This window comes from Patagioenas fasciata, chromosome 11 (assembly GCF_037038585.1).
Source record: "Patagioenas fasciata isolate bPatFas1 chromosome 11, bPatFas1.hap1, whole genome shotgun sequence".
Lineage (NCBI taxonomy): Eukaryota > Metazoa > Chordata > Aves > Columbiformes > Columbidae > Patagioenas > Patagioenas fasciata.
In genome coordinates this window covers 27,798,414-27,823,982 of record NC_092530.1, presented here as the reverse complement: position 1 = coordinate 27,823,982, position 25,569 = coordinate 27,798,414, and the positions used below count along the sequence as shown (strand labels likewise).

The 25,569-nt window shown below is 51.4% G+C and overlaps 3 protein-coding genes across 8 annotated transcripts in view; 2 read left to right on the top strand and 1 right to left on the bottom strand.

Annotated features, from left to right (window-relative positions):
- MSN (moesin) overlaps positions 1-5,755 on the top strand; it is a 38,251-nt gene extending 32,496 nt beyond the window's left edge. For both annotated transcript variants that reach the window (XM_065846083.2, XM_071813635.1), the window contains exons 10-13: positions 169-329; positions 902-994; positions 1,401-1,634; positions 2,662-5,755. In XM_065846083.2, the coding sequence (XP_065702155.1) occupies positions 169-329; positions 902-994; positions 1,401-1,634; positions 2,662-2,826 (653 nt within the window). In that variant the 3' untranslated portion in view covers positions 2,827-5,755. The remainder of the gene's footprint in view (positions 1-168; positions 330-901; positions 995-1,400; positions 1,635-2,661) is intronic.
- A 6,085-nt stretch (positions 5,756-11,840) lies between these two features.
- On the top strand, positions 11,841-15,628 carry LOC136106323 (adrenodoxin-like). The gene is made up of 4 exons (XM_065846618.2): positions 11,841-12,085; positions 13,961-14,085; positions 14,505-14,634; positions 14,889-15,628. The coding sequence occupies exons 1-4, from the start codon at positions 11,907-11,909 to the stop codon at positions 15,007-15,009; spliced, it is 555 nt and encodes a 184-aa protein (XP_065702690.1). The 5' UTR covers positions 11,841-11,906; the 3' UTR covers positions 15,010-15,628.
- A 1,467-nt stretch (positions 15,629-17,095) lies between these two features.
- Positions 17,096-25,569, bottom strand: part of LOC136106478 (uncharacterized) — a 30,141-nt gene continuing 21,667 nt past the window's right edge. For all 5 annotated transcript variants that reach the window (XM_065846813.2, XM_065846812.2, XM_065846814.2 and 2 more), the window contains exons 9-15: positions 24,664-24,852; positions 24,074-24,249; positions 23,486-23,647; positions 22,258-22,367; positions 21,213-21,402; positions 20,478-20,595; positions 17,096-19,915 (exon numbers count right to left, since the gene is read on the bottom strand). In XM_065846813.2, coding sequence (XP_065702885.1) covers positions 18,207-19,915; positions 20,478-20,595; positions 21,213-21,402; positions 22,258-22,367; positions 23,486-23,647; positions 24,074-24,249; positions 24,664-24,852 — 2,654 coding nt within the window. In that variant the 3' untranslated portion in view covers positions 17,096-18,206. The remainder of the gene's footprint in view (positions 19,916-20,477; positions 20,596-21,212; positions 21,403-22,257; positions 22,368-23,485; positions 23,648-24,073; positions 24,250-24,663; positions 24,853-25,569) is intronic.

Below are 25,569 nucleotides of genomic sequence, written 5' to 3'. Positions count from 1 at the left end.
CAGCTGCCGTTACAATGTGAAGGAAAGGAAAGGGGAGAGTTGCTTACGTCTCCTTTACCTGTTTCTCTGAAGGAAACCCCTTATCCAGGATGCAGGTGTTAAGGGCACTTTCTTCTGCTGCCATTCTTTACTTGATCTCTCTTCAAACGTGCTCCTTCATTCTTTCAGAACTGGAAGAACAGACCCGCAGAGCCATGGAGCTGGAGCAGGAGAGGAAACGAGCTCAGGAGGAAGCAGAGAAACTGGCTAAAGAACGTAGAGAGGCAGAAGAGGCAAAGGAGGCCCTATTGAAAGCATCCCATGATCAACAGAAGACCCAGGAACAGCTGGTAAGAGGGTGACCTGAAAATTGAGTAGGGAAAATAGTGACAGGGTCGGCATCTAAGCTTTTGAAGCAAACCAGACTATGAATGCAGTGAGGCAGCGTAGTTTGTTTCCATAATTTTTTTAGCCTCAAGCAGATGAGCTTATGCCTAAATACAAGTGTAATTGTACAGTACATCTGGATTGTTGTGCTTTTTGCCTGTTCTTTTTTATGTGATAATGAGAACAGCATTTAGAGCTTGCTGATTGCTTTCTCTGCTTTGGATTCAAAGAATTGTGTAGCTCTGTTTGGAAGAAAAACAAAACAAACCTCAAAAAACCACACACACACAAAACCAAACACCTAAAACAAACCAACCAACCTCAAACAAAACAAAACAAAAACCAAACCCACAATAAAACCCAAAACTTCTTTACTTCCTTGCATCATGGAGATACCAGTGGGACTGAAGTTTACAGGAAGGCTTTCTCCTTACCGAGAAGATGTTAGAAATATTGTTCTTATTCAGGACTTGGACTAAATGCTTCATTTAGTGAGTACTTTTGTTTTGTCCCACTAAAAGCTTTTCTTTTGCAGGCTGCTGAGATGGCAGAACTCACAGCAAGGATCACGCAGCTGGAGCTGGCCCGGCAGAAGAAAGAGAGTGAGGCCCAGGAGTGGCAACAGAAGGTAAAGTGTTACCTGAGCACACAGCAAGTTGCTCGTCATTTCGCGTTATGACCTAAACTGCTGCACTAGTGGCCACACTGGACTGAGTGTCTGCAAGGTTGAGGCTGTTGTAAATACCTAGCTTTGCCTTTCCTGGCGCAATGAGTGCCCTATTCTGACTCCATGTAGAAATATTTTGACTAATTAGGCTTATAGGCTATATTTCATTAATTATAGCTGTTCTTCTCTGAAGTGCTAGCCTGCAGAAAGTTTTGCAAAAGATTGTGGCTGAGTGGCTTTGGAGCGCATCACTTGAGTGTTCAAGAGGTGCAAGGTGTCCTGTAACAAGCACCCAGCAGCGCTGCTGTGCGCTTCGGCACACGCTAGGGTTATAGTGACTGACTCGCTGTGACGTGTCCTACCACAGGCACAGATGGTGCAGGAGGACCTAGAAAAGACCAAAGAGGAGCTGAAGACTGCCATGAGCACCCCTCATGTCCCTGAACCCATGCACGCGGAGAACGAGCACGATGATGAGCACGATGAGAACGCGGCAGAAGCCAGTGCGGAGCTGCGGTCGGAGGCCACCATCAAGGACCGCAGCGAGGAGCAGCGGACCACTGAGGCAGAGAAGAACGAACGGGTCCAGAAACACTTGAAGGTAAGAAGCTGACAGAAGAGGGGGGTGGGTATCTGGGGGCTGCTTCTGTTCTTGTCGTTAATTGCAGCTGGAAAGTGTTACTGGTATTTAAAAAAAAAAAAAAAAGGTGGGGGCAAGAAGAGCGGTCGTGATCCGCCAGAGGGCTGCTTAAGCACGGAGCAGAGGCAGATCCTGTCTCTTGGCACTTGACTTCCATTTCACGGGAAGCAGTGAAGTGTTTTCAAGCAGTGCCAAACAGCAGCATCTGTCAGGTGTAGCGTGGCTGTGTGGGTCTCACCAGCCATCTGGCAGCGGGCTGCAGAGAACCGGGGGCCTTGGTCTGGTTCCTGTCAAGCAGCTGCCTGTGCCTGTCCCGCCTGGCCGGGCTGCGCTGCGCAGCGCCGAGAGCGGCGCACGAGGCTCAGGGTGGAGGGAGCAGCTGCACCACCTGCTCGTAAGGAGCTCCAGTGCTCTGCTGCCCAAGCTTTGCAGGCGTTTTGTTACGCGGCCTGTAGCTGCCTGACTTTCATCAGGCTTTGCTTGTTCTGCATCGTGTGGTGGTGGTCACGCACAAGTGGAGTGACAGAGGTGCCCTGTATCTTCTGCAGCAAGTTTCTTTTGTGGTAGAAGGCTAGTAGTTGCTCAAATTCTGCCAGATATTCCTGTTGTCTTTAGGGATCCCTCCATTTGTCTGTTCTTCTGAAGTACCTTGGAGACAGTCCTCCTTACCGTGCTAGACAGCGATAAATAGAGTGACAGATTGTCTGATGTTTTCTACTGTCAAATGCTGGGGAAGAATGTTAACAACTTCCACAGAATCACAGAATTGTTCAGGTTGGAAGGGACCTCTTAAGATCATATAGTCGCACTTCTTGCTCAAGCAGCGTCAGCTAGAGCAGGTTGGCCAGAACTGCAGACATTTGGGCTTACCTGTTGCCTGTCCACAGGGATATTGGATCTTTAGTATGATCAACAGGAAACCTCTTTGTCCAGCTTTGAGTCTCTGGCACATGCTAACCCATTGCTGTCTGTTCCCCTTTCTCCAAAGGCTCTCTCCTCGGAGCTGGCAAACGCTCGGGATGAAACCAAGAAGACGGCCAATGATATGATCCACGCTGAGAACATGCGTCTGGGCCGAGACAAGTACAAGACCCTCCGTCAGATTCGGCAGGGCAACACCAAGCAGCGCATTGACGAGTTCGAGTCCATGTAAACTCCCCTGCACCGCTGCCCTGCGCTCTCTTCTCCCTCTGTCCCATCCTCTCTGTCATTCACTCCTAATCATGCTGCGCTGGAACCACTACAGAAGAGTGACCATGATCTTATTTATCAAAGTTTTGGGCAAATGCTGGGTTAAGCAACAGAAGAAAGAATAGTATTTACGTCTTCCTAAGTTGGCTTGGGAAAGCAAACGTTTATTGGGGCATGTCTGAAATTGTTTGGCTTTGAGTACAGGCTCACTAGTTTAGTTCTGTATTGCTTACTGCAGTGGCTGCGTTGCTGTCCTCTCCCGTGGGGTGGGGAGGCCAGCAGATGCTTTTACTGAATGATGTAAAGTGCTAACGGTTTGACGCTGTGCCTTCCTACTAACTTGCACAAGCTTCAGTATTAAGCTTAGTAGCCAGGGTCTGAATCATGTAGCTGAGAAGGGGAGGCTGGAGCTTAGGAAGAATGGTTGGAAGTGGAATATGGACTTTCTTTCTAAAAGACCAAAGCTTTTGTCCTTGAAACATAAGCAGACCAAACAGATTCTATGGTGTTCCTGCTGGTTTTACCTTTTGTTGTCTAATGATGCAACTTTGAATTTCCTAATCATGAGGAGGCCTTTGGAATACTTGCACCGATGCAGTGTTGTTTGGAGCCTCACCTTCCCTGCTTTCCAGAAGTTTTGTCTCTGGTAAAGGGCTTTGTTCGCTGTCATTTGTCTGACTTGAATGTAACCAGTGAGGCAGAGATAGCTAAAGAACACTTGCCTTCTTTTTTGGGTTTGCCAATGGAGCCCTAAAGGGGTAGACAGACACGTGAAAGATTAAAAATTCCTGTAGCTGTGTTCTTCCTTTGCTGAACCAGTACATTTCTGATCCTGTGAACAGGATTTCAGGTTTTTCCCTAAGAGGCCTTTTTAGCACATAGTCATTGGTGCCTTATGACTGTGTATAGATCTACTGTAGCTTAGATGTCTTTAGTTTAGACTGGATGCAATCAAAAAGTGATCAGCAGCTGGGGACCAAAAACTGCTCTTGTATCTGGATCGTGTACAAGACTGCATCTGTATTCCTGGCTTCAGTCGGCATCCAAGGGGAGAGGATCCTGAGACGTTTGTCCAATTGTTGCCTTAATCATCGTAAGAATTCTGCCAGATCCCTGGCAAGTCTTCTCCTTCCCCGGAAGGATGCTTTGCCCCTTCGTAGCTTTGATCAGAAGGCTGTGTCTCCCGAAGTGGGACACTAGTGGTTGTGAGACTGGTCCTGAGAGCCGTTTGTACCGGTGGTTGCGATGCTCATCGCCTCCCGTCTTCCGAGCTGCCCGTGCTGCCGCTGCCCAGCGTCCCTCCTGCCATCGCTGGGGAGGAAGCAGCCCCGTTTGCTCAGGGTTGAATTGGGTTTTGCCTTGATTCTCCATAGAAGGGAATGTAACCTTCACAAGAGGCCTCTTAAAAACGGATTCCACCGATAGTGGAGTCCCTCTTTGCTTTGCCCTGCTGGGTTAGCCTGTCCCTATACGAAGCTGTCAGCCCAGCCTGTGACTTATTTTCTTGCCTAGCCTACTCCTAAATCTTGTGACTTCCCAGTTTTCTGGATTCCCCCTTTGTATGATATCACTGCTAGTGATGATATGAGGAGAACATCTGAATGCTAGAGCTCGCTGCTTAGTGGGAAAGGTAAAGGGGGACTGTGCCAAAAAGAGATGTTCATTATAGTGTTAATAAATGGCAGTATTTCCCCAAGAATTCCTTGGGCTGCTGGGAACAACCTTAGCAGTGCTGTATTGTTTTTTGGAAGCAATAGGAGTCTGTGGAGATGTGCACTGATCACCAAATCACAGCTCGGCGTGCGGCTTCTCGGCATCCTCGGCAGCCGAGGGGACGTGGCATGAGAAGCTTTTGGTTGGCCAGACACACACGCCTCGGTGCTTGGGAGTCACAGAGGAAAGGTTGCAGCCGCACGTGTCAGAACTGGTCTGTGTGTTTCTGTACTGATGGGCACCGGCTCTATGTGAGTCTTGTTACTGGGGAACAGACAACTTTACACTCCGTTTGGTGCTTTAAAGCTGGTTCTCAGCACTCCTGCTCTGTCCACAGCAGCTATTGATGCATTTGCAGGGAGAAAAGCCTTTATTACATTTTTAACAATTTCCTAACAAGCTGATGTATGGTGCCTGGAATATGTGTTCAGATTAATAAACCAGTAAACCTTTCTGCTTTGATGGGTCACACAACACTGGTGAGCTCATGTATTATGATGCTGGCATGACTTCTGTTTATAGGGTTTTTCAATCGTTCTAATTCCAAATTGTCCAATACAGGAATAGAACGGCTTGTGCCAGTGAGTCCACCTAACTCTTTGTAGTTGTTTCAGCCCTGCCTTCTTAACCAGTATTATATTTCAGTGGTATCTAATGATATTTGATTTCAATACTTCTAGCTATGCACAATTAGAAAATATTAGTCATGGGATGGAGGATGTGTTTATGGTCCTCCTTCCCTTGGAAATGTATACTGTATTGTAAAGAAATGATATTTTGCAAGAAAACTAATGTAAGAAGCTTTCAGTATTACAGTGAGATTTGTAGACACGTTTTTTATTTGTTAGAATACAGTGGATTGTTCTTCCTCTCCACGTTCCCCTTTAATTGGATGGCGACTCCTTCTGGGGCGGGGATGGAAGTTCTTTATCTAATGTTTGCCTGGCTTGTTTTTTGTTTTTTTTTTTGTTGCTGTAAATTATGTTGAGGTTTTTTGACCAGTCTTTTTACTGGATTGTAATAAAACATCAGTTCCTTAAAGTTGTGGAGTAATTAATTGTCCATGTGCTGATCTGCAGAGAGAACCTTGATATTAAGGCTTTCTTTTTTTCCTGTTTGGAGTTGTTAAAATCCTGCCCTGTTCTTCCTAAAGTGCCAATAAAGTTCAGAGAGATTCAGTCGGTGGTGTCTGGGTGGTTACTTCAGCTCGCTTTGCGTCCAGCGCTGTCTCCAGGCCCAGCAGCTCTGCCGCCGGCTCCCGGGGGGACACAGACAACGTCTTGCTTGTGTCCTAAAGAGAGCTGCGTGAGCCTCATCCCTCCTGACCCTCCTGCTGCAGCCAGTGCCAGAATTCACACTTCTTTGTGGAGATGGAGTGTAAATTCACATCATGTTTAACTTGCAAATGGATCAGTGAAGGCAGGAGGAGCAGCTGCTGTTGGAATCGCACCTGCCCTGCCAGCCCTGCTGCATCCACAGCTGGGGGGCCCTCGGTGCTGCCGCGTGTCCCGGCGTCTTGCGGGGCAGTCTGTCCGGCCCCAGCCCCATTTGTTCTCAGCTCCCTTGCTCGTGGCTCTCTCTGCTCGTGCTTCCCGAGGTCTCGGGACTGGGACTGGTGATGGAGGAACGTGGGCACCGCCACCTTTCTGCTGACGAACTGTGTGATCTTTGCAGCCGCCTTCCACGCGGCAGTGAAGAGGGGCTCTGCAGGTCCCGGGCTCCGCAGGTCCTCTGCCCGCGGTCGCTTCGCTGTGGAATAAGGCAGAGATTTCATCACAATGTCCCAGTGCTCGGGCAGAAACCCGAACTTGTCTGTAAACAGAAAGCGAAGGGTGGAGCAATGGAGCCTCTGCAGTCCCCATCAGGCCTGTGCACAGATCCGGTTTCCACAGGTGGGTCTTTCTTCTTCTTTCCAGGATTCCAAAGACCCAAACGCCACTGGAGGGACTGCATGTCTGCGCCAACATCACTGCAGCCTTAAAGGGAAGGTTGCTGTGGTCTGGGATGGTTTTTCACACAAATGGGCTTCTTGCTGCTTTTACTGCCCCTGCTTCTCAAAGGACAATACCTGTCAGCTTGTGTTTGAATTGCGGGAGTCCCTGAGGACTCGGTGCTTGCAGCTGGATCGCTCTTCCGCATGAGCGGCCTGCCTGTCCTGGCATTCCCTTGCCTGGGTCTCTGGAGGCTTCAGAGGCTTAGTAATTCTCCCGTTGGGTATATCTGTATTCGGGTTCTTTCTCAAAATGGAAGTGCAAAGCGTTAATGGCCAAAGGCTGCTGTGCAGGACCACGTCATAAGAAAAAAAAATATGGAACACATGATTCTTCTAATTTGTTGGAAGGCATTTTGTAGTTTAGAATCAGATTTGTATTTAACCTCTAATCTGTGTAGACACGTTCTACGGGATTTGCTGTTCTGTCTGTCATGTGTTTTAGACCCAGTTTAGGCTACACCAACAAGTGCTGGGGGCCCAGATGCTTCTGTCTGCAGGACAGGGGCAGACGAGAGCACGAAAGGCTCTCAGCAGAGCTGGGGGCCAGGAACACTGTGCAGATTCTGGAACGTGGCTTTATTAAGTAATGCAACTGGCTAAAAACTCTAAAGAAAAGCCAGCGTAACTCTGTAGAGTCAAGTTTTCATTCAGATAAACCTGCCTGTTGAGCTAATGTGTTTGGCCTGGGGTACTTTGTCCTCCTCCCTGGAGTCAGTGCAAGGACTCTGCCTTTTGACAGCACTGTCCTCTTGAACTCTGTTTTGGGCTGTGGAACCAGTAACAGTCTCTGGGATCTCAAACAAGATTTGTTCCCCCTTTTCTCATGTTAGCTTGGTCCCGGAAGGGTGCAGGTTTGTATGACTGAACAATGCCTAAATGAACATCCAGTGCCAAGTGATGGGTCTCTGAAAGTTACTGGTAATTTTAAGATGGCCTTTCTTGGGATAGATGACAGGATGAAGTGGATGTAGGGAAAAGTGGAGGAAAAAATAAGGAGCAGACATTAGGGAAAGAGTAGTGCTGAGACTGCAAAAAGGAGCAGTGGAGTTCCTGAAAGGGACGGTGCCTCCAGCTTCTGCTGAGAAGACGCTGTCTCTGACCAGGTGCCCATGCCATTGACGGATCTTTCTGTCAAGTGGAACTACTTGGAAAATTACAAGCATCCATTATTGCTCTTGCCTCTGTGCATCATCTGTTTAAGAAATACAAACCAGGGCTGATCTTCAATCATCAAGACTGACTGAAGGGTCAAGGAGATGTGGAAATATAACATACATTGAACTGCAGGTTATGGTGAAGGCTCTGGCGCGTCCCTGGCTGGGGCGCGGTGCCTGCAGGGGCCTTCGCCCCGGCAGCTGCGGCATTGCAGAGGTGGCTGCCGCCAAGAAGCCCCATTGTGAATCCCTTCAGTTTCCTTGTTGAGGGGTTCGCCCATCTTTGATGGTGGATTTACTGCCCTCTTGCTCCCAGCGGTGACAATTTGGCCCTTGTTCCTTTTGTTTGTAGGGATTCTCAGAAGGTTGCTGAACATCTGGAGAAGGGCTGGAGTGGGCCAACGCTGGCCTTGTTTGAGAGGCGTGGAAGCTGAGGCAGGTTTAGGGTCTTGTCTCCACAAGGCTGCGCCTGAGACTGGAGCACGCTTGATGTGAGCGCTCTGTCTGCAGGTTTGTGTTCAGTGGTTGGAGAACAAGCACAAATTGTCCTGTTTGCTTTTGTTAGCAGCTTGTTGTGGAGCAGGAAAGGTAGCTGATGGGTGTCCATAGTGACAGTGGGGAAGGGCAATCTTAGTTTGGTTCAGAACTCAGCTCAGACTTCAGCTCCGTGCGTGTCCAGACCTCCCGCCTGCCCCAAGCCCTGAGCGGGGCGGGGGCTGGTCCTGCTCGCTCCAGACAGCAGGGGAGTGATGAATGATCTGCTTGGACATGGTGCTGGGCCTCAGCTTCCTCGTGACTTGTTGAGCTGCTCGCTCAGTTCCTCCCTCTGCTCTGGACACCTCCTTTGCATCTTCTGCTGTTGAGCACCTGAGATTTTGTCAAATACTGATTTGACAAAATGCCACGGTGTTGCAGCAAACAGGTGTTAGGGTGCCGGATGACCTGTAATCTCTGCACGCGTTGCAGGTTGCTCATGGCAAGGCCGTGTGGTTTCTGATGTGTGATTTCTGTCCCTGCCCTGTCCTGCTCTGGTGGCTGCAGGACAGGCTCCCTCTCCCGATCTTTCTGCTCCTGCTGATTCTTCTCCTGCTCCTTTGCAGAGGAACCGTTCCTGCCTTAGCGTGTCAAATGTATCCAGTCCTGGTTCAAATGGTAGTGAGTTACGCTCACAACCCCAGAACTGTGTCATCACTAAAATGATATTAATGTGTATATTAATAACTACAGGATTGCACAATTATTTTCATCTGCTTTCAGAGAGGCAGCAGGCTAATGTGGTAATTCTGAACCTTCCATCTGGGGTCTTTTGGAAGCCACAAAGTCTACAGAAGAGCTCTTCTGGTCAGAGCTGCTTGCACGGAGTATCTTCTGGCCAAAGGAACCGATGCGAGTCCTGTCCTTTTCCCAAATTTCGAAGGCCTTAACACAGGCTGTTGGAACTCAGGTCACGATTGTTCCTGCTCCAGGAGCGCTGTTCCTGCTGTCCCCAGAGGACAGTTGTCCCCTGGCCTGCTCTCCCAGCTCTGGGCGCCACGCTCAGCCCTCACTCCCTTTGTTGGCCTCTGTCCCATCGGGTGACACTGACCTGTCACCCGCTGTGCTCTGAGCTCCTGGCGAGGAGGGAGGTCAGTGCCGGGCAAACACACAGATGTCCTTGCTGTGAAGACTGCTGTGCGTATATCTAGTGTATCTCTCAATTCAAGGTTTGCTGGAGAGATAAGACGCTTTGTGGTTTGTTTGGATGTGCTGCGGCCCCTTTCCTTGCGTCTCTCATGGCAAGCCCTGCTTTGCTTCTGCAGACATGACCGAGAAACTGAACTGGGCTGCCCACCGCCCCTCTTAGCGCCAGGAAAGCGAAGGCAGGGCTGGGCAGTCCTGTGGCTGCAGAGGCTGCACAGAGCGATCTTTAAATTGAGGTGAGCTGCAGCCCAAGAATTCGGGTTTGAAGGCTGAAGGATGCAGGGCAGCCTGCAGGAGAGAGCGAACCCCGGGAAAGCGGACCTGAGAGCGAGGGGCTGCAGGGCAGGGACGCGGGCAGAGCTGCGCCCAGCCGGGGCCAGCGGCTCCCACGGCCGCGCTGCGGCACCGGCCAGGGCAGGGGGAGTCTGCAAATGATGGGAAATGGGGAATTTTCACATTAACTGGGACTGAGGTGTGGAATTCCAGAGAAGTCCCAGTGACCTTGGGCAGCCTGATGCGCACCCGTGCCTCGGGATGCGACTGCCAGTTGCCAAGCCCATCACGTGTTGAGCCGTGTCACCTGTGTTCAGCAAAAGGAGCAAGGGGAATACAACTGAAAATACAACTCCAAGTTATCTCAGACCATGTTCCTCCACAGCAGAGCATGTTCCTGCGTGGGTCCCGCCACAGCAGCAGCGATGCCCAGACTGCGCCTGGCAAATAGGAGTGAGGTGGGATGAAATATTCCCCTGTGCTTCAATTCCAGGTGCAAAATGAGCAGAGGGAAGTAGGCAGGTGATTTTAGAAACGGGATTTCTCCCTAAGAAAAAAAAACTTTGTTAATCCGTTATGTGTTGCCCGTGAGTTTCCCTGCGCTGAAGCGCCCGGCGGTGCGTTCGAGCGCTTGGACGCCTGCCTGTAGCGTTCATCGGACTGGAGAACAGGATCCCCCTCACCCCTGACGGAAAGCACTTGCATTCCTTATTGCCTTTGATGCTTTTCTCAGAAAGTTCAAGCATCCCCTTCCAACCCGAAAGCTTTGTATGGAAAATTGTCATTTTGGGGTTTAAAGGCAAAACTTTCCAGTTGTCTTGAAAACTATGAATCCACTGAGTGTGTGTTGAGGGGAATATTTTCCAGGCAGTTCTCATTCTTATGCTGTAGTGTCTGCCCTGTACGGATTGATTAGAGAGTCCAGTTTCAAAGGTTTTTGCTTATAACGGCTGCTAATATGTTGCCACATTAAAAACTTGATTAAAGTAAACATCCTACCAAATGATGAACTGTTAATTTGGTACTAGGGACAATTTGGGCTCCTGAGATGAGAGCTCTTCTCAAACTCCCTAAAAACCAGGAACTGAAACTGTCTCTGCTGTTGCATGTTGGTCCTCAGGGGCAAATGGATTTACCCTGGAGAGGAGAGCAGACCAAGCCAGTGGCAGTGTTTCTGATAATAACTTAAAGGGTTTTATTCTACAGAAATCTGACTAGCGTGGAGTATCAGTGTGAAATGAACTATGCTTATCTGCACCTTTATGGTACTTTTCAGCAGGGAATTTAGCAAAGGAGCGAAGTGTGGCTGCTTCTCACCACTGTCCTGTGGAGTCAGTGGATACCGATGTGTCAGAGCTGGAGCCTGCAGGACTGGGGAAGGACACGGTGCGGCTGGACGGCCCGCGTGAGAGCAGCACCCGTCAGTCTGACCGTCACCTCACTGCTGTCAGAGCTGGAGCCTGCAGGACTGGGGAAGGACACGGTGCGGCTGGATGGCCCGCGTGAGAGCAGCACCCGTCAGTCTGACCGTCACCTCACTGCTGTCAGAGCTGGAACCTGCAGGACTGGGGAAGGACACGGTGCGGCTGGACGGCCCGCGTGAGAGCAGCATCCGTCAGTCTGACCGTCACCTCACTGCTGTCAGAGCTGGAACCTGCAGGACTGGGGAAGGACACGGTGCGGCTGGATGGCCCGCGTGAGAGCAGCACCCGTCAGTCTGACCGTCACCTCACTGCTGTCAGAGCTGGAACCTGCAGGACTGGGGAAGGACACGGTGCGGCTGGATGGCCCGCGTGAGAGCAGCACCCGTCAGTCTGACCGTCACCTCACTGCTGTCGGAACTGGCACATCCCTCTGCTCCCGAGGCAGCGGCTCTCGGCTTGAAACCCCTCAGATGATTAGACATCGCATCGAATACTGCTCCTAAAACTGGATTAAGGTCTGGTTGCTAAAAGGGAAGTCTGTAAAGAAAACAAGGTGAGCATTGCTTGGGGACTGGTACGTGGAGATGATGCTCGTGTTGCCGTGCTCAACCCAGTTCCCAGGCCCTGATGGGCCGGGCTGCAGCGAGGTCCAAGCACAACCCCCTGTCCACCGCTCCCTCCCTTCGCCCACCCCAGGGAGGCTGTCCTAGCTTTAGGTCTGTTTTTCTTCCCCCTCCCCCAGCTGTACTTATAACTCTTAATCTAGCTGGCCTTGCAACAAAGGACAGCCCAGGAGACACGGAGCATGACAGCTCAGGGCATCTCAGGGCTCCTGCGGCCCTTGCTGAGTGGACTGAATGCGAGCAAGATTCGCTTTATTTATGTCTGTGCGGGGACTGAGCAGCATTCCGCACCAGCTAAGCAGGGATCCAAAAGAGGCTTCAGCACCACGCACGAGCTCCGGGATGCCCCTGGGGAGCCCAGGTGAGTAAAATGCTGAGCCCTACGCTTTTCAGGAGGGACCTTTTTCAGGAGATGCACGCGCGCCTCCGCCTGCCCCACAGAAGGGAGAGCCCAGTGCAAACGTGGACAGGAGGTGGTGGCCACGCGTAGGCTCAGCGGGCGCTGGCAGGACAGGGAGCTGGTCCACGAGAGGGGCTGTCCTGCTTCTGGAGCTGTGGAGGCCGCAGCCAGGGTCCTGGATCTAGAGCAGGAAGGTGATGATGCGGCACAAAGTCTGTTGAGCGGTGGGGTCCAGTCACCAGCCTTTGAGGAACAGGGTGGTGGGCAAGGTGTGCTGGACAGCCGGGCCGTGACCTGCTGTGTTCCTGTGGAGGGGCGGCTGCGGTGACCGCTGGCTTCTCTGGGAACTGCAGATCCTCTTGGGTTTCTTGTCCGGGCGGCTGGGCGGGCAGAGCAGAGGGCTGGTGGTGCCTGCAGCTCCGGGAGCAGAACGCTCTCGGGAGGCGGTGGGAGCCACGCTGCAGGCTCTCCCGGCCGCCATCTGCCTCGGCAGGGGTGGAGGAGCGGGCTCAGGTGCTCAGTGGCCCCCATGGCAGCTGCATGTGCGAGGGGCTGCACAAGCCCAGAGCACCGGCGTCCTGCCAGGCTTCTGCCTTTTTGCCATCAAAACTGAATAAATGGGTCTAATCCACCAAACTAGGGAGAGGGTTTTCCTGTCTTGTTTTCTTGTGACATTTGAGAACTAGTCTTTAGATTGCTTATTTACAACGAAACGCCAGTCAGTGTCTCTGTGGAGGAGAATGAAATGTCTTAAAGATATTCTGTGGCTGTTTGCTTTGGGAAACAGGGTGGTCGTGCTCGGCTGTGTGTGGCCGCAGCGTGAGCTTTCCCTTCTCCACGTGGGAACTCCCACGTGCGTCCCCTGGCAAGTCCAATAGACGGTGTCAGCACACGCTGCCTCGGTGGGAAACCCCCAGCAGCCGCGGTCAGGGTGACAGCCTTCTCCACACTGCTGGGGAGAGCCGGGGCTGGAGGAGATGCAGGAGATGCTGTTTCCCTCTTATTTGTAGATCCGGGTTCTGCAAGCCAGCACTAAGAGATGCTGATGGCATTGTTCTTAACTCTCTGCCAAATTAAATATTGCAGGCTGTCAAAATAACGAGCAGTTTCTCCTGACCAAAGAGGTTCCTCGGCACGGCTGCTCTGGCGGCCGGGACGGAGCACGTCTCGTCACCACATGGCTCCTGTGGTTGAGGTCGGGGAAGGAGCAAGCGCTATGTGAGAACTGTTCCTCTTCGGCTGCTTGATCCTGGGGTCGGGGAAGGAGCAAGCGCTATGTGAGAGAACTCACACAGAGAGAACTCGGAGAACTCTCAAATAGCGCTTGCTCCTTCCCCAACCTCACAGTCAAGCAGCAGAAGAGGAGCAGTCATCAAGTAATCCCCTTGGGAAGGGGAAACACAATGTGAATGACAACAGCCCCTATTGCATAATTAGTATCTGATCCTGAGCACTTTTCTTGTTACTACCTCGCTCCATCCAGAGCAGACATCCCAGGCCCAGGACGTGCGGACGCTCCGGCTGCCCACGAGCGCTCCCTCCGCAGCCCCAGCGCAGGCGGCGGGTGCAGAGCATCTGCGCTTCCTCATGTGCAGCTACACCCTTCTTCTGGGGGAGCTTTGATAACGCGGGAAGTATTTTGGGTCAGCTCAGATTTGTTCACCACTGAGAACTGATAGTCTGATTATTTTCTGCCGTGTGTGGTGTAATCCTTCTAGAAAGTGCTTGTCTGCGCATTTCCCTCCAAGTGCCACATCTCCAGTGCTCAGCCAAAGCCCTCGACAGTGGGTGTGCAGGAAAGGGAGGGTTCTTCTGACTTGCAAACTCGTCTTACAGCTCTGCAGGTCGGGTGACGGTGCATTTTATAAATCGGGATGGAGAGCGACTTACAGCCACAGCCAAAGAAGGGGAGAGCTTGCTGGAAGTGGTGGTCAATCAGAACCTGGCCATTGATGGATTCGGTAGGTGTTGCACAGAGGTATGAGCTTTCAGGGTTTATGTGTCTGTGCTGTGACCGGTGGGTGCCTGGGAAAAGAGCAACTGTACGCACGCCACTGCGTTCTCATGAGACCACGAAACAAGCTTTTCTTCCCTAAGAGCTGCTTGCTGGGCTGGCTTATCACACCAGGGTGGCAGCATGACTGCCACAGCGTCACTGCGGCCACGCCAGCGGCCCACGCCACTGTGCGGGTGGTTGGATTGTGATCCTCCCAGAGAAGAGATGGGCTGAAATCTGCATCTGTCTGTTGTGTTCTCTGGCATGCCTTTTGACGTGCTCCGGATCTGTTAAAGGACATTTTCTCACGCCGTTCCCAAAGACGATCTCTCTCACCCCCTTGTTTTTTTCTGATTTGGTGTCACTCCTCCATATCTCCACCAGGTGCCTGCGAAGGGACATTAGCCTGCTCCACCTGCCACCTCATCTTTGAGAAGAACACCTTCCAAAAGCTGGAAACCATCTCAGACGAAGAGCTGGACATGCTGGACCTGGCGTACGGGCTCACGGAGACGTAAGTCCCCCTGCTGGCTGCAGTCCCTTCCCAAGCCACTGAGGCAGGTTCTCAGCACCTGGCACGTTTCCAAGGGGACAGGACTTATTCTGTACTTCAGTTGTGCCTCGGGAGCTGCTTTCTCTTGGGTCACAGGAGACCTTTGACAGGAACTTCAGCGAAAACCCAGCCTGGACCAGACACGCCAGTTTGGGCAGGGAATTTCTTCCTTTACGGAGGGAACGGATGAGCCTCACTTCATGTTTCCTTCTCAGATCTCGCCTTGGCTGCCAGGTGCGCATGAAGAAGTGGATGGATGGTCTGACGGTGCGGGTGCCCATGGATGTATCGGACATGAGGAGGCAGCTGGAGGCTGGCGAGCAAAGCAAACAGTAACTGGGAACGGCTCCTGCACAGCTCACATCCTCACTTCAGGTGTGGCTGGGTACTTGGCTTTTGTCAAGGCTGTTGCTTTTTGTGGCCGGCTTACAGCAGACCATAGAGGTCTGATTCAGTATAAATGCCTGTTCGGCAAATCTCTTATTTAAACAAGGCTTAACACTAGGTTCTTTGGTACATGTTTTAAGTGCTTAAGTGCTCTGCTGAAGGCAACTGGACTGAAGCTGTGGCCTTGCATTTCCCTGGGCGGGTGACTCCCCCGCTCCCGCGAAATTCGAGGAATTCTGCTATTCTGAGTAACTGCTGGGAGTTCTGCAGGGCTCGGCTCTTCAGCTGTAGAACAGCTTTCCCAATTTGGGAAGCCCGAGAAGAGGTAGCTGTTCCAAATACAAGACGGTATGCTGACTGGCTTGATGACATAGGCTGGGTTTGGTTAGCAAGAACATACTGATAACCAGCTGAACGCTGACATTTCACTGAAGAGGGAGTCACTTTCTGAGACGTTACATGCGACTGAATTGTTACGTGCCATGATCTGCTACTTTCTCCAAACACTTAATCTTCCCATTGCTGTACTACCACATACATCTAATAAAATTCTAATTAGGATTTTAGACCTATGAGATGCACTTTTCTGGTAACATAAGCGTGGCTGGAAGAGAGCGAGTTAAATGGAAATTTAGGTATAATATACTATCGCCCCAGTTTACTTGACTGGGTTTTCCCCTCGTGTTTGAGCGAGCACGTCAAACTTGCCATCCAAATGCCGTAAGAAGCCATGACCTGTAACAGAGTTCTCCAAACAGAATTCTACAGAAACCCTTCCTTGCCCTGCAGCCACACAGCCCCAAAGGGACCAGTAGTTTGTATCAGCAGCTTTTCTGATACATTTTGGAGGATTTTGTTTTGTTTTAAATGAAGAAAAATTATTAGTAGAGGGCTGGGTTAGAGCAACTCTCCAGGGAAATGCGTCCATATTAGGCAGCCTAAGATGAGAAGAGAGAAAAAAATGTGTGTTTTGCCCCGCCTCTGCCAGCATTTCTATAAACTGATCTCTTTCTAACTTGCTCATAATTCTTCTAGATGACGCAAATCGCGAGCTCTTACTCTGCATTGGTCCAAGCCCCCCTTGTTTGAACCGAGACCAGCCCAGCCACCGAGCCGCTTTACGATCCATTAGCGTGTTTAGAACACACAGCAATTTCTCTTCCAAGTACAGACTCTTCTCATCATGTTACTGCTGGTTCACCTCCCAAAAAGTGGGAGCAGTGCCTGAGCTGACGTGCTGGGGGCTCCCACCCCCGCCCAAGCACAGCAGGGAGGGGACAGCAGGTGATTCCTTGCACCACAGTGACAAACAAAATGGTGTCTTTATTGAAATAGGTACAACCGTAGCTCTTGTAAAAAAGACTGTGAATGCCTCATCAGTGTTCACGTGTGAGGGAAACGATGGCGGGGGAGCTGGTATTATGATTATATACACCTTTCATTATACAGGGGCCACCAAGGCACAGAGTGCCACGTTTGAGAGTTAAATACCCTGCATGTAACAGATCAAAGTCTGCACCTGGAGAGCGGGCGCTGGGCTCTCCCTCGCGCCTGCCCGGTACGGACGGTGTGAACCTGCAGGGCTGGGCCAGCTGGGAGCAGCCGACGCCCACGGGGCGTTTTACGCCTCCCGAGCGAGGCCCGAACCGCGGCGGTGGTTCGGCTGTTGGCAGACAGCGGCTCTGGGGGCACGCACTCCACACGGGATTCACTCATTCCTCTTGTCCTTCACCCATTCACCCATTCACTGTCAGTGGAGTAAAAGGAGTGGCCCTCTGAGAGAAACCACCTTAGCAAACTCTCACATAACTTTCAAATGAAACATCCTGAACCTCATAATCTTTGAGACTTTTCCCATTGTTTTCTTAGCCTGTCAAGGCGACGTGGCGGCTCAGCTGCTGTTGGAGCTCAGCCGGCAGCATCGCAGCCCCGAGCGGGTCCCGCGAGGCTGCAGTGGCGCTGTGCGGTGCTTTGGGTGGCACCATGGGAACGTTCCCAGGGCCACCAGCTGCGTTTCTGCAGCGGTGCAGCACGTACCGGGCTGAGCGGGAACCCCGAGCTCCTGCGAAACAGCATCAGAGCTGCTGACCCCTGGGCAGCCTCAGCTTATGGGCTGTCTGACAACTTTCTAGCCAGATGTGGCTTTGCTCAGCATCACTCGACAGCATTCTTGACAACTTTCACAACTCCTTGACCTCATGCTAAAGCCAAATACTGCTGAAGTCCCTCTCAGCATGCCTAGACCTTTGATCAGTTGCCCCATCCACAATGCCTCGCAAAAGGGCCTTCTGAAATATCACCTTTTACTAGGACTAAAAGGACCAGCTGCACCCAGAGGACACCAAAGAAGGCAAATGTTCCTAGCCCTGCTAAAGTGACGGTGCTAAAAACCTTCGTAGTAACTGTGGCTCTGTCAAATGCTAGCTTTAGGGGAGGTATGGGCAGAGAGCATCAACCCACAATTAACTGGGGGAAAAAAAAGTAATCTTAGGGCTAAAATATTGCATATGCTATCTGTCCATGAAAGCTGGGCTTTGGGTTCTGGGCTCCATTTGGTGTTTCCAGAACCCAGCTTCAACCAATAACGAATGCAGACTGTGAGCTGGACCACTGGGGATGCAAGACGAGCAGAGAGAAGCAGCAGTGATTTCTGGGCTGGAGGTGAGGGGTCTTCGGATGAATGGTGGTGGTGAACACTGAATAGTGGAGGATTTTGTGCAAGTGTAAGGATTTTTAAGTAATTCTGATGGAGCATTAGTTGTCCTAGTTCTCTGATCATCCACACACATCAGCAGCTGATTAGAGAAAATAAAGCAGAGTTTCTCCTTTCCCAGTTAACAAAGAAACGGAGTCAGACCCTGTACAGGTCGGCTGCTGCACTGCCATGAGTGTCTGGTGGCATTCAATCCCCCCAGCCAGTGAAGTCTCTTCTGTAGAAAAAGGGCGTAAATTTAAAACAAGAACAATCTCTCTCCCGCCCCAGCCAAAATAAATGTTAAACCCCAACATTACATACACATTAGTGTCACTTTACACTTGTTGCCCCATGCAGCCTGCTAGATTCTTCACACCTTGATCATAACTTACAGAATATTTTCTGTTGCACACACACACACAAAGTATTCAGTTCTTCCACATCCATCTCCCTAGACAAACGTCTCTTCTGCAAACGCCACTGTATCGCGCTCCTCGGCGGCCGCCTGTGCCCGCGGCTGGCTGCGGAGCCACGCCACCCTGCTCCGGAGCTCGTCTTCCACCGCCTCCACCTCGGGACAGCTTTGGGTTTCATCGTGCTTGAAGTACTCCCTGACGGTGTCCCGAATGGAGGCGGGGAGGATGATACGGATGGTGTGGCTGAACGTGTTGAAGCTCCTGCTCTGGGCTGGTGCCTGCCCCACAGCCACTGGCTTGCTCTCCAGCTCCTCGGGAGTGGGGACACTTTGGGGGCTCCCTTTGTGCTCTGCCTGCGGGGACGGGATCCTCGCTTCACGGTGGTGGCGCCTGGAGCTGGACCGCAGAACAAGGGGGGTGTCCTGCCCATAGAAAACTGTCTGGGGGATGCGGACGCTCACAGTCTGCAAGCTCTTGGATGGGCTTTGCCCACGGCTGCTGCTGGCATGTGCCACGGGCCTCTCCTCTTTCACTGGAGACCCCCAGCCGCTTTCTTTGTTTGGGGCCACGTAAAAAGTTATCTTGGTGCGCTTCAAGCTTTCTTGGCTTGGAGGGCATGCGTCAACACTTTTGATTTCCACGTTCTTCACTGCCTTCTCCCTGTGCTGCTGGTGGCTGCTGTGCGGGGGCTCCTCCTGCGCCGGGCTGGCAGCTGAGAGCTCGGGGGGTTGTTCAAACTCCTTCGTACGGTCCTGGCTCCTGAGCCCCGGGCCAGGGCCCCCTGCACGGCTCGGCCGTCTCTCCTGTTCCTCGCAGGCGGCGTCGGTCACTGGGCTTCCCACAGCAGCTCCGCTGACGCATGGAAAACTTCTCCTCTCTCCAAAGCAACGGCTGCTCTCCACAGCCTTGGGGTCGTGCTCAGGGGGACTGTCCAGGCCACACAGATGTAAAGCCACGGGTGACGTGAAGGGCTTGTGCCACTCCTTTGAGGACCTTTTGGCAATCTTGGGGGACACAGCGTGAAGCCTGGCAGATGTGCCAAACATGAACGGCAGGGAGGAGACGTCGGTGGGACTGACGGCTGACGACTCTGAGCAGTAGGAGAAAGCACTGTCCAAGGAGCTGAGCGAGGAGGCGGATGGGGAGGTGGTGGTAGAGGACAGGCTGGAGAAGCTGGACCTGTTGGACAGGCTGGATTGCTGCAGGCTGAGCTGCTTCACCCTCGAGCTGGTCTGAGGCGACTGCCACAAGTTCTGCCTGGCCTTACCAACCCCAGGGCTCAGGCCTTCATCTATCAGCCTCTGGCTCTCCACCTGCAGCTGCCGGAGCCGCTGGATACAGTCTGTGTGGCTGCGCATGATGGTGGCGTCGCAGCTGGACTGGCGAGCCACCGGCTCGTGGCCGGGGCCGGGCGGCTGGGAGCCCAGGCAGACGCTGGGCTCCGAGGAGCAGCGGTCCCTGGCCGGGCTGAGGGAACGGATGGAGCCGAGGGAGCAGAAGGAGCCCTCCTCCTCCAGCAGCTCGTAGCTGTCTGCGCTGGCCTTCTGCCTGGCCTTGCTCTGGTAGCAGGCTGTGATCTCACTGAACAAGTCCCAGTCTTCCTGATCCTTGTCAAGTAACAAGCTGCTGGATGGTTCAAAAATGGCATCTGTTTCAGGTACCGGGTGGTGCTTTGGTCCTTCTGGGTCACAAGCAGAGAACTCCAACTCATCAGAGGAATCATCATGCTGAGCCAAGCCTACGCCTGGAGCAGAGAATGCAAATTAAATAGTTGCCTATGTCTCCTAGCCCCACATACCTTACAACCAAGGCAGGGAAATACTACCAAGTCCATAGAAAAGCAAAGACGATCTATTATTTTTGCAGGGACCAGAGCAGGACTGGGAACAGGATCAAAAATTCTGGCTTGATGACCTGAGCTGTCACCACTGGCCTGTATTTATAGGACAGTTAACAGAGACAACACGATCTCTTTCCATTCAACCCTTCGGTTTAGCTTTATAGAACTAATCTGGAAGAAAAGACTGCTGGGACACGGCATTGCTAAGGCTACACTAAATTCTTCTGATGGCTGGAGCGGGTTGAACGGCAGCCACAAAGAAAGATGACAGTGCTCAGAACACGTGAAGCGATGCCCCTCGGCCCTCTGCTCTCCCTCGCTCCTGCCGGTGCCTGACAGGCAAAGGGAAAATCAAACCCAACCGTCTTCCAGTGCTTTTCCTTGCAAGGACGTGAAGGGAGAGCAAGTTCTTTTGCATATTGAAAGATTCCAAACATTTCTGGAAGATACAGTATCACCAACTTACCCAGACATTCCTCTGAGTTTTTGGACGTCTTTTTGTCTGGTCTTTGAAACAAAGCAGCAATGTCACCTCCAAAAATCTCTCCTGAGTTTTCAATCAGGAACTGCACTAACAAGGCCACCTGGCAAAGACATGAATTTACAGAGTCGGTTTCACGAAAATACAGCCAGCTATATAAAGTAAGTCAAATCAGTCCCAGAATGTTTCTTTTCCTTTGACAAAGATATAATTTCCTACTGACCCTTTTGCTCAAGAAGTTAAGAACGTGGCAATGCATCTGTATTTACTACACCTGGGGCAAGAATACGAGCTACACAAACTGGTAGAGTGAGCCAGGTACAACATGTTCTACGACTTTCCTTACTATTGGTAACACCTCAAAAGCTACAAGCCAGCATTCCCCCCTCCTCATTGCTCGCTTTGTCTCTGCAAGATGGCTTTAGACCCAGTTGAAGTGGCAGTGTCCAACTTCAGCTGCTCCAGCTTTCTTGTGCTTGCTTGACCATACAGGAGGTTCATCTGGTAAAGCAACCACAGCTTCCCCTTCCACCCTGGATAAACAGAGTGGCTAAACTTCTGTATTCCTCTGCCAGCACAGGCACCACTGCACAGGGGAAAAGACGAAGCCTGTACACCATCAGCCAGCGCTGTCACTGATCCTATGCCTTCCTTTACAAAATACAGTGCCCATAAAATGCAGGAAAAGACAAGCATGAAGCCAAACCTATGGGAGATTACCTTCTTGGTAGACCGGCTCTCCTCTTCAGGCCCAGTGGGACTTGGTAGCCACAGCATATTGGGTGCGATGCAAAGAGCCAGGTTAAAGGCATTCATCTGGTTCACACCAGAATTCTGCTCAATCTGATGGAGGACTCCAAAGAGGTGTCTGAGTAAGATGAGGTTGGCCTCTGGAAGCTGGTTGACCAGACTGTTCAAGGGGCAGGAACAAAAGCAGAGTACTGGTCACAAAAATCTCCTCTTCAAGCATCAGACATTCCTTCCCAAAGTTTTTGACCCTTCTGCCCTTTTGCAACCAGTTTGAGACAATCATGCTGGATAATAGTCAGACCATGTCACTCCTGCCACCAACTTACGTGAGAGCCACAGCTTTACACCCATATTGCCTGCGCACCCTGGTCACAGGGCCCGAGGGACCAGGGGACTCAGCCAGAACGGGGGTTCAGGTCCCTTGTGCCTCAACAAAACGGTGACTGCCCCAAGGAGACGCTCCCAGCTCCCGGCCAGCAGCACGGGACATCCCGCTGCCCGCGTCCCGGCTGCAGCCGCTGGCGAAAGAGCTCGATACTGCACGTCCCGCAGGACACGGACCGACTGTCCTTGCTCGGCACAGCTGTCTCAGAGCAGTAAAGCCGCTCTCAAGGTCCCAGTCACCGTCTTGGCAGGGCTCTTTCTAACTGCTAATGTGATGATCAGCTTCATTTTGTGCACGTAAGAAAAAAGTTACCATTGTTAAGGATGTAATTCCGCTAACATTCGATGCACTCCTGGTGGCTGAATTACTGTGCTTTTTCAGTTTGCTGGTTCTGATAATTTAAACTGGCCACTGGAAAAGAACTTTCTAAAGACATTTTTTGGGGTCAAAAATGTTCAAAATGTTCATAAAAGTCCATTGAAAGGAAAATGTTCTGACAAGTGACGCTGACAATCAGCAATAGCTGCGCCGGGAGTCCCCCAGAGACGACACCCAGACTCAGTGCTGTAGGTTCCCCTTCTCCCACCAAAATAAGCTTTTACAAAGGCTTTTGCAAAGGCTTTTACAAACCTTTTGATAGCTTCAATCTTATGTGCCCGATTTTCTGTGTCCACAGCTTCCATCCACAGTCCGTGCATGTCTGAGGATAGAACACTGTCAGGTATATTTCGGAGAAAATCCTGAATTAAATATATATATGCAGAGCAGTCTGGTCAGTTTTGAATTCCTTGTTTTCTTTTCACGATGCATATAGTCATTGTTTATTCATTTTAAACACAAGATACAACAAGACATGCCACAAACACATTTCTCCTGCCCTCCCACACCCCCCGCCGTCCCCTGCCCAAGGGCCCTGCCGGAGCAGCACGAGGAGCCCTGGCGCCCTGAGCTCTGCTGCCGCGGGGCGAGGACTCACTCACCCCTCACCGGCGCACACGTCTCTTTGCAAGGCTTCTCAGCTGTGATGATGGCTGGTTTTTTCTCAGGGGACTATTTAACAACTTAATATGCATCTTACATTGGAAAGTGCCTGAATATCCTCCCAGTCAACAGCTTTTTGTATTAAGCCACTGGGGGCAAGAGACAGGGATGTGTTTGGATACTTGAGATGCATGATTTGTCCTGACCAGATTCAACTGCGAGGGCAAAATACAAGCTTTTTCTCACTAAAACTTGCGTCTTATCACAAGCTTTATCCCACACCCACCACAACCCCTTCACTTGGATTTGGCAGCAGTTTTCCCTCTTGCTTGCTGGTTGATCAGAGGGTGAGGACTCAGGGTCCGGGCAGCACAGGCCAGCTCCTTTGAGCATGGCCTCTCCACCCTGGGGGGACGCAGAGCAGTTGCACTTCAATGGCACAAGTCCTCCTGTATCTCCTTGCAGTCTCCTCTGTGTGTCCAGAAAGGACAACGAGCACCTGTACTGCTGCCACCAAAGGGCTTCATGTCTATGTCAGGGCTGAGTGAAGACTCTGGCATGTCACTCGGCACTGAGAGAGAACTGCATCGATGCCTTAGAGAGAGAAATCACCACATCACCTGCTGCAGGCTGTTTTGTAAAATGAAACACTGGCCTGAAGACCAGTGCACACATCTGCGTGTGAAAACGTGCACCAGGGGATCGGGCAGATACCTCTGTGCACATCGATGGACCAGGCCATCAGGTGAGTATGTGCCTTGCTGGAAAATGCTTTGTGTTCCCCCTCAAATCTCCCCTATCCACAAAGACCCACGTTGCTTCCTGCAGCAGGAAGGCGCGATCAGCGCAGACAGCTGAGTTACTTGGCCAAACGTACCGTGATGACAGCAGCAGCCACAAAGACTGACTCTCCGTCCACCCGGACCTCATCTCCAGAGTTCAGCTTCTCTTTCAGCTCCTTGCAAGTCTTGGCATTGGCAGATCGTCTGAAAATGCCCCTAGTAGAGGGACCTTCATTGTACAGCAGAAGCAGCATATCCTAAGAGAAAGCCCAGTTGTGCTTAAGAGCCTAACACTTTATCTTGCTGTTTGTGTATATTACACCTCACATATTAGCACATAATTAACAAAAGACGTAGTTAGTACTGGGAACAGGACAGAGATACAAGAGATTTATCATGATTTAACCAGGGACAAGGGGCTGTCAGCTGAGTTGCACATACGGTTCATGTGGGTTTGCTCATCCTGTGGACTCTTGTAGTGAGGTAGGTTCTCAGCCCCATAGCACAGCACAGGCTGCTGACACTGCCCCTTGGAGATGCCCACCCATGTTACTGAGCTAGAGCTGAATCACAAGCAAATGGGGGTCTTCCCCATCCAATCCTCACAAATACCACAAATGACTTCATTCTGGGCTAAACACATCAAGTTCATGTCCAGACAGATGGTCCGCACTGCTCCTTACCATGATGGGCTTGGGAAGGATCCCGTCAGGACAGACAGAGGACAGAGAGAGGCCGAAGAGCTTCCGCGGGGTGGTGGGCGACTGCGAGGGGGGGCTGCCCGTGGGGGTGCTGCTGCTGCGGCGCAGCGCCCAGTCGATCAGGGACTTCTTCCTCTTGCTGTGCTTCTGCAGCGACTCTGCGGAGAACACAGACGTGCGTCACACACCCGTCTGTCCTTCCTGCTGTCCAGAGAGAGAGCTCCCAGCACGTTTAATAACCACACTCTTAAGGGGGACAGTCAGATAATATACAACAGGGAAACCACTTGTTCACCTCCGCCATCAGCGCAACTTCTACTCAATCACTGTTCTTCAGTGACCTTGCTGTCTGTGCAATGTAAGACTGGCTTGCGATTGAAAGCTAATCAAGGACCAAAAGCTAATTCTGAACATCTGCACAGACACATTTAGCCCCTCCACGACCCCTTCCTCTCTGCACACACTCAGGTGTGAGAGCGGCTCTGGAACACGTGTCATGCTGGGAGGAGCTTGGCACTGCCGTGGAAAGCAGCAAAGTCTCTGCTGGGTCAGAAGGCACTCACGGCCCCTACCTCTCCTCAGCTGCACCGGCGCTTGGAGCCTGGGTTTCAGGACAAACTGACACTGTTTTTCCTTTGGGAGCTGATCAAGGAAGGACGCCTCTGTCCCATCAGCCAGGAGGGTGTTGTTGTTGGTTCCTTGTTGCTGGTCAGCAGAGTCCCGCAGACAGCTCAATGCGATGCTGAAAGGATGCTCATGCCCTGGTGAACACAGGAGCGTAAAGAGCAAGCGGAGACGCAGAGCTGTGTGAAAACAGCTCCAGATCTGAGCAGGAGGAAGCAGCCACATCCAAGGGCTCCCACTGCAGCTGGGCCTCTAAGAAATGTTGCTCAAAACCTCCATGATCATTGCTTTACAAATAAATTCATCCAGTTAAATCTGGCCAGCCACTCTTCAGCAGCAGCTCTCCAGAATATTACGCAACAAAGCACTGTTAAATAGGCCCCCCTGCACTAACAAAATACTGTGAGCATTGCTCTGGGCAGGAGTGAGTTACTATGACAGTCTAGTATGTATTGGACAGATACAAAAAGGAAGCATGTGCCACGATGGCTTGGAAAACACCAATAATTACTCACAAATAAACAAGTGCAGTCTAATGAGCTTTACTGTAACAACTTGGGTTTTGGAGCAAGATCTTTTTAATAAAGCAACATGCATAAAATTCCTTGGAGAGCTTGGGGATGTATTTGTTGGTTTATCACTGAAAACACAATGCAGAGTTAATGCAGAGATTACTAAGCAGTATGTTATAGGGCAGAACAGGCCGAACAACGCGCACACATTGACACATCTGTCCAAGAAGCAAGCAGCAGTTTAAACGCATCTAACAGCTTTGGTTCAGGCGCTGGGTAAATCAGCGTATTTCCTTGCTTCCTCCCTGGCCAGATGTGCGCGGTGGGCTCCTTGGCAGGCGC

Excerpts from the sequence above, each read along its gene's own strand:
- LOC136106323 (XM_065846618.2), top strand. The coding sequence starts at position 11,907 with ATGACAGCTCAGGGCATCTCAGGGCTCCTGCGGCCCTTGCTGAGTGGA. Across the intron at positions 14,086-14,504 it reads CCTGGCCATTGATGGATTCG|GTGCCTGCGAAGGGACATTA; the intron begins GTAGGTGTTGCA and ends TATCTCCACCAG. Across the intron at positions 14,635-14,888 it reads GCGTACGGGCTCACGGAGAC|ATCTCGCCTTGGCTGCCAGG; the intron begins GTAAGTCCCCCT and ends TTTCCTTCTCAG.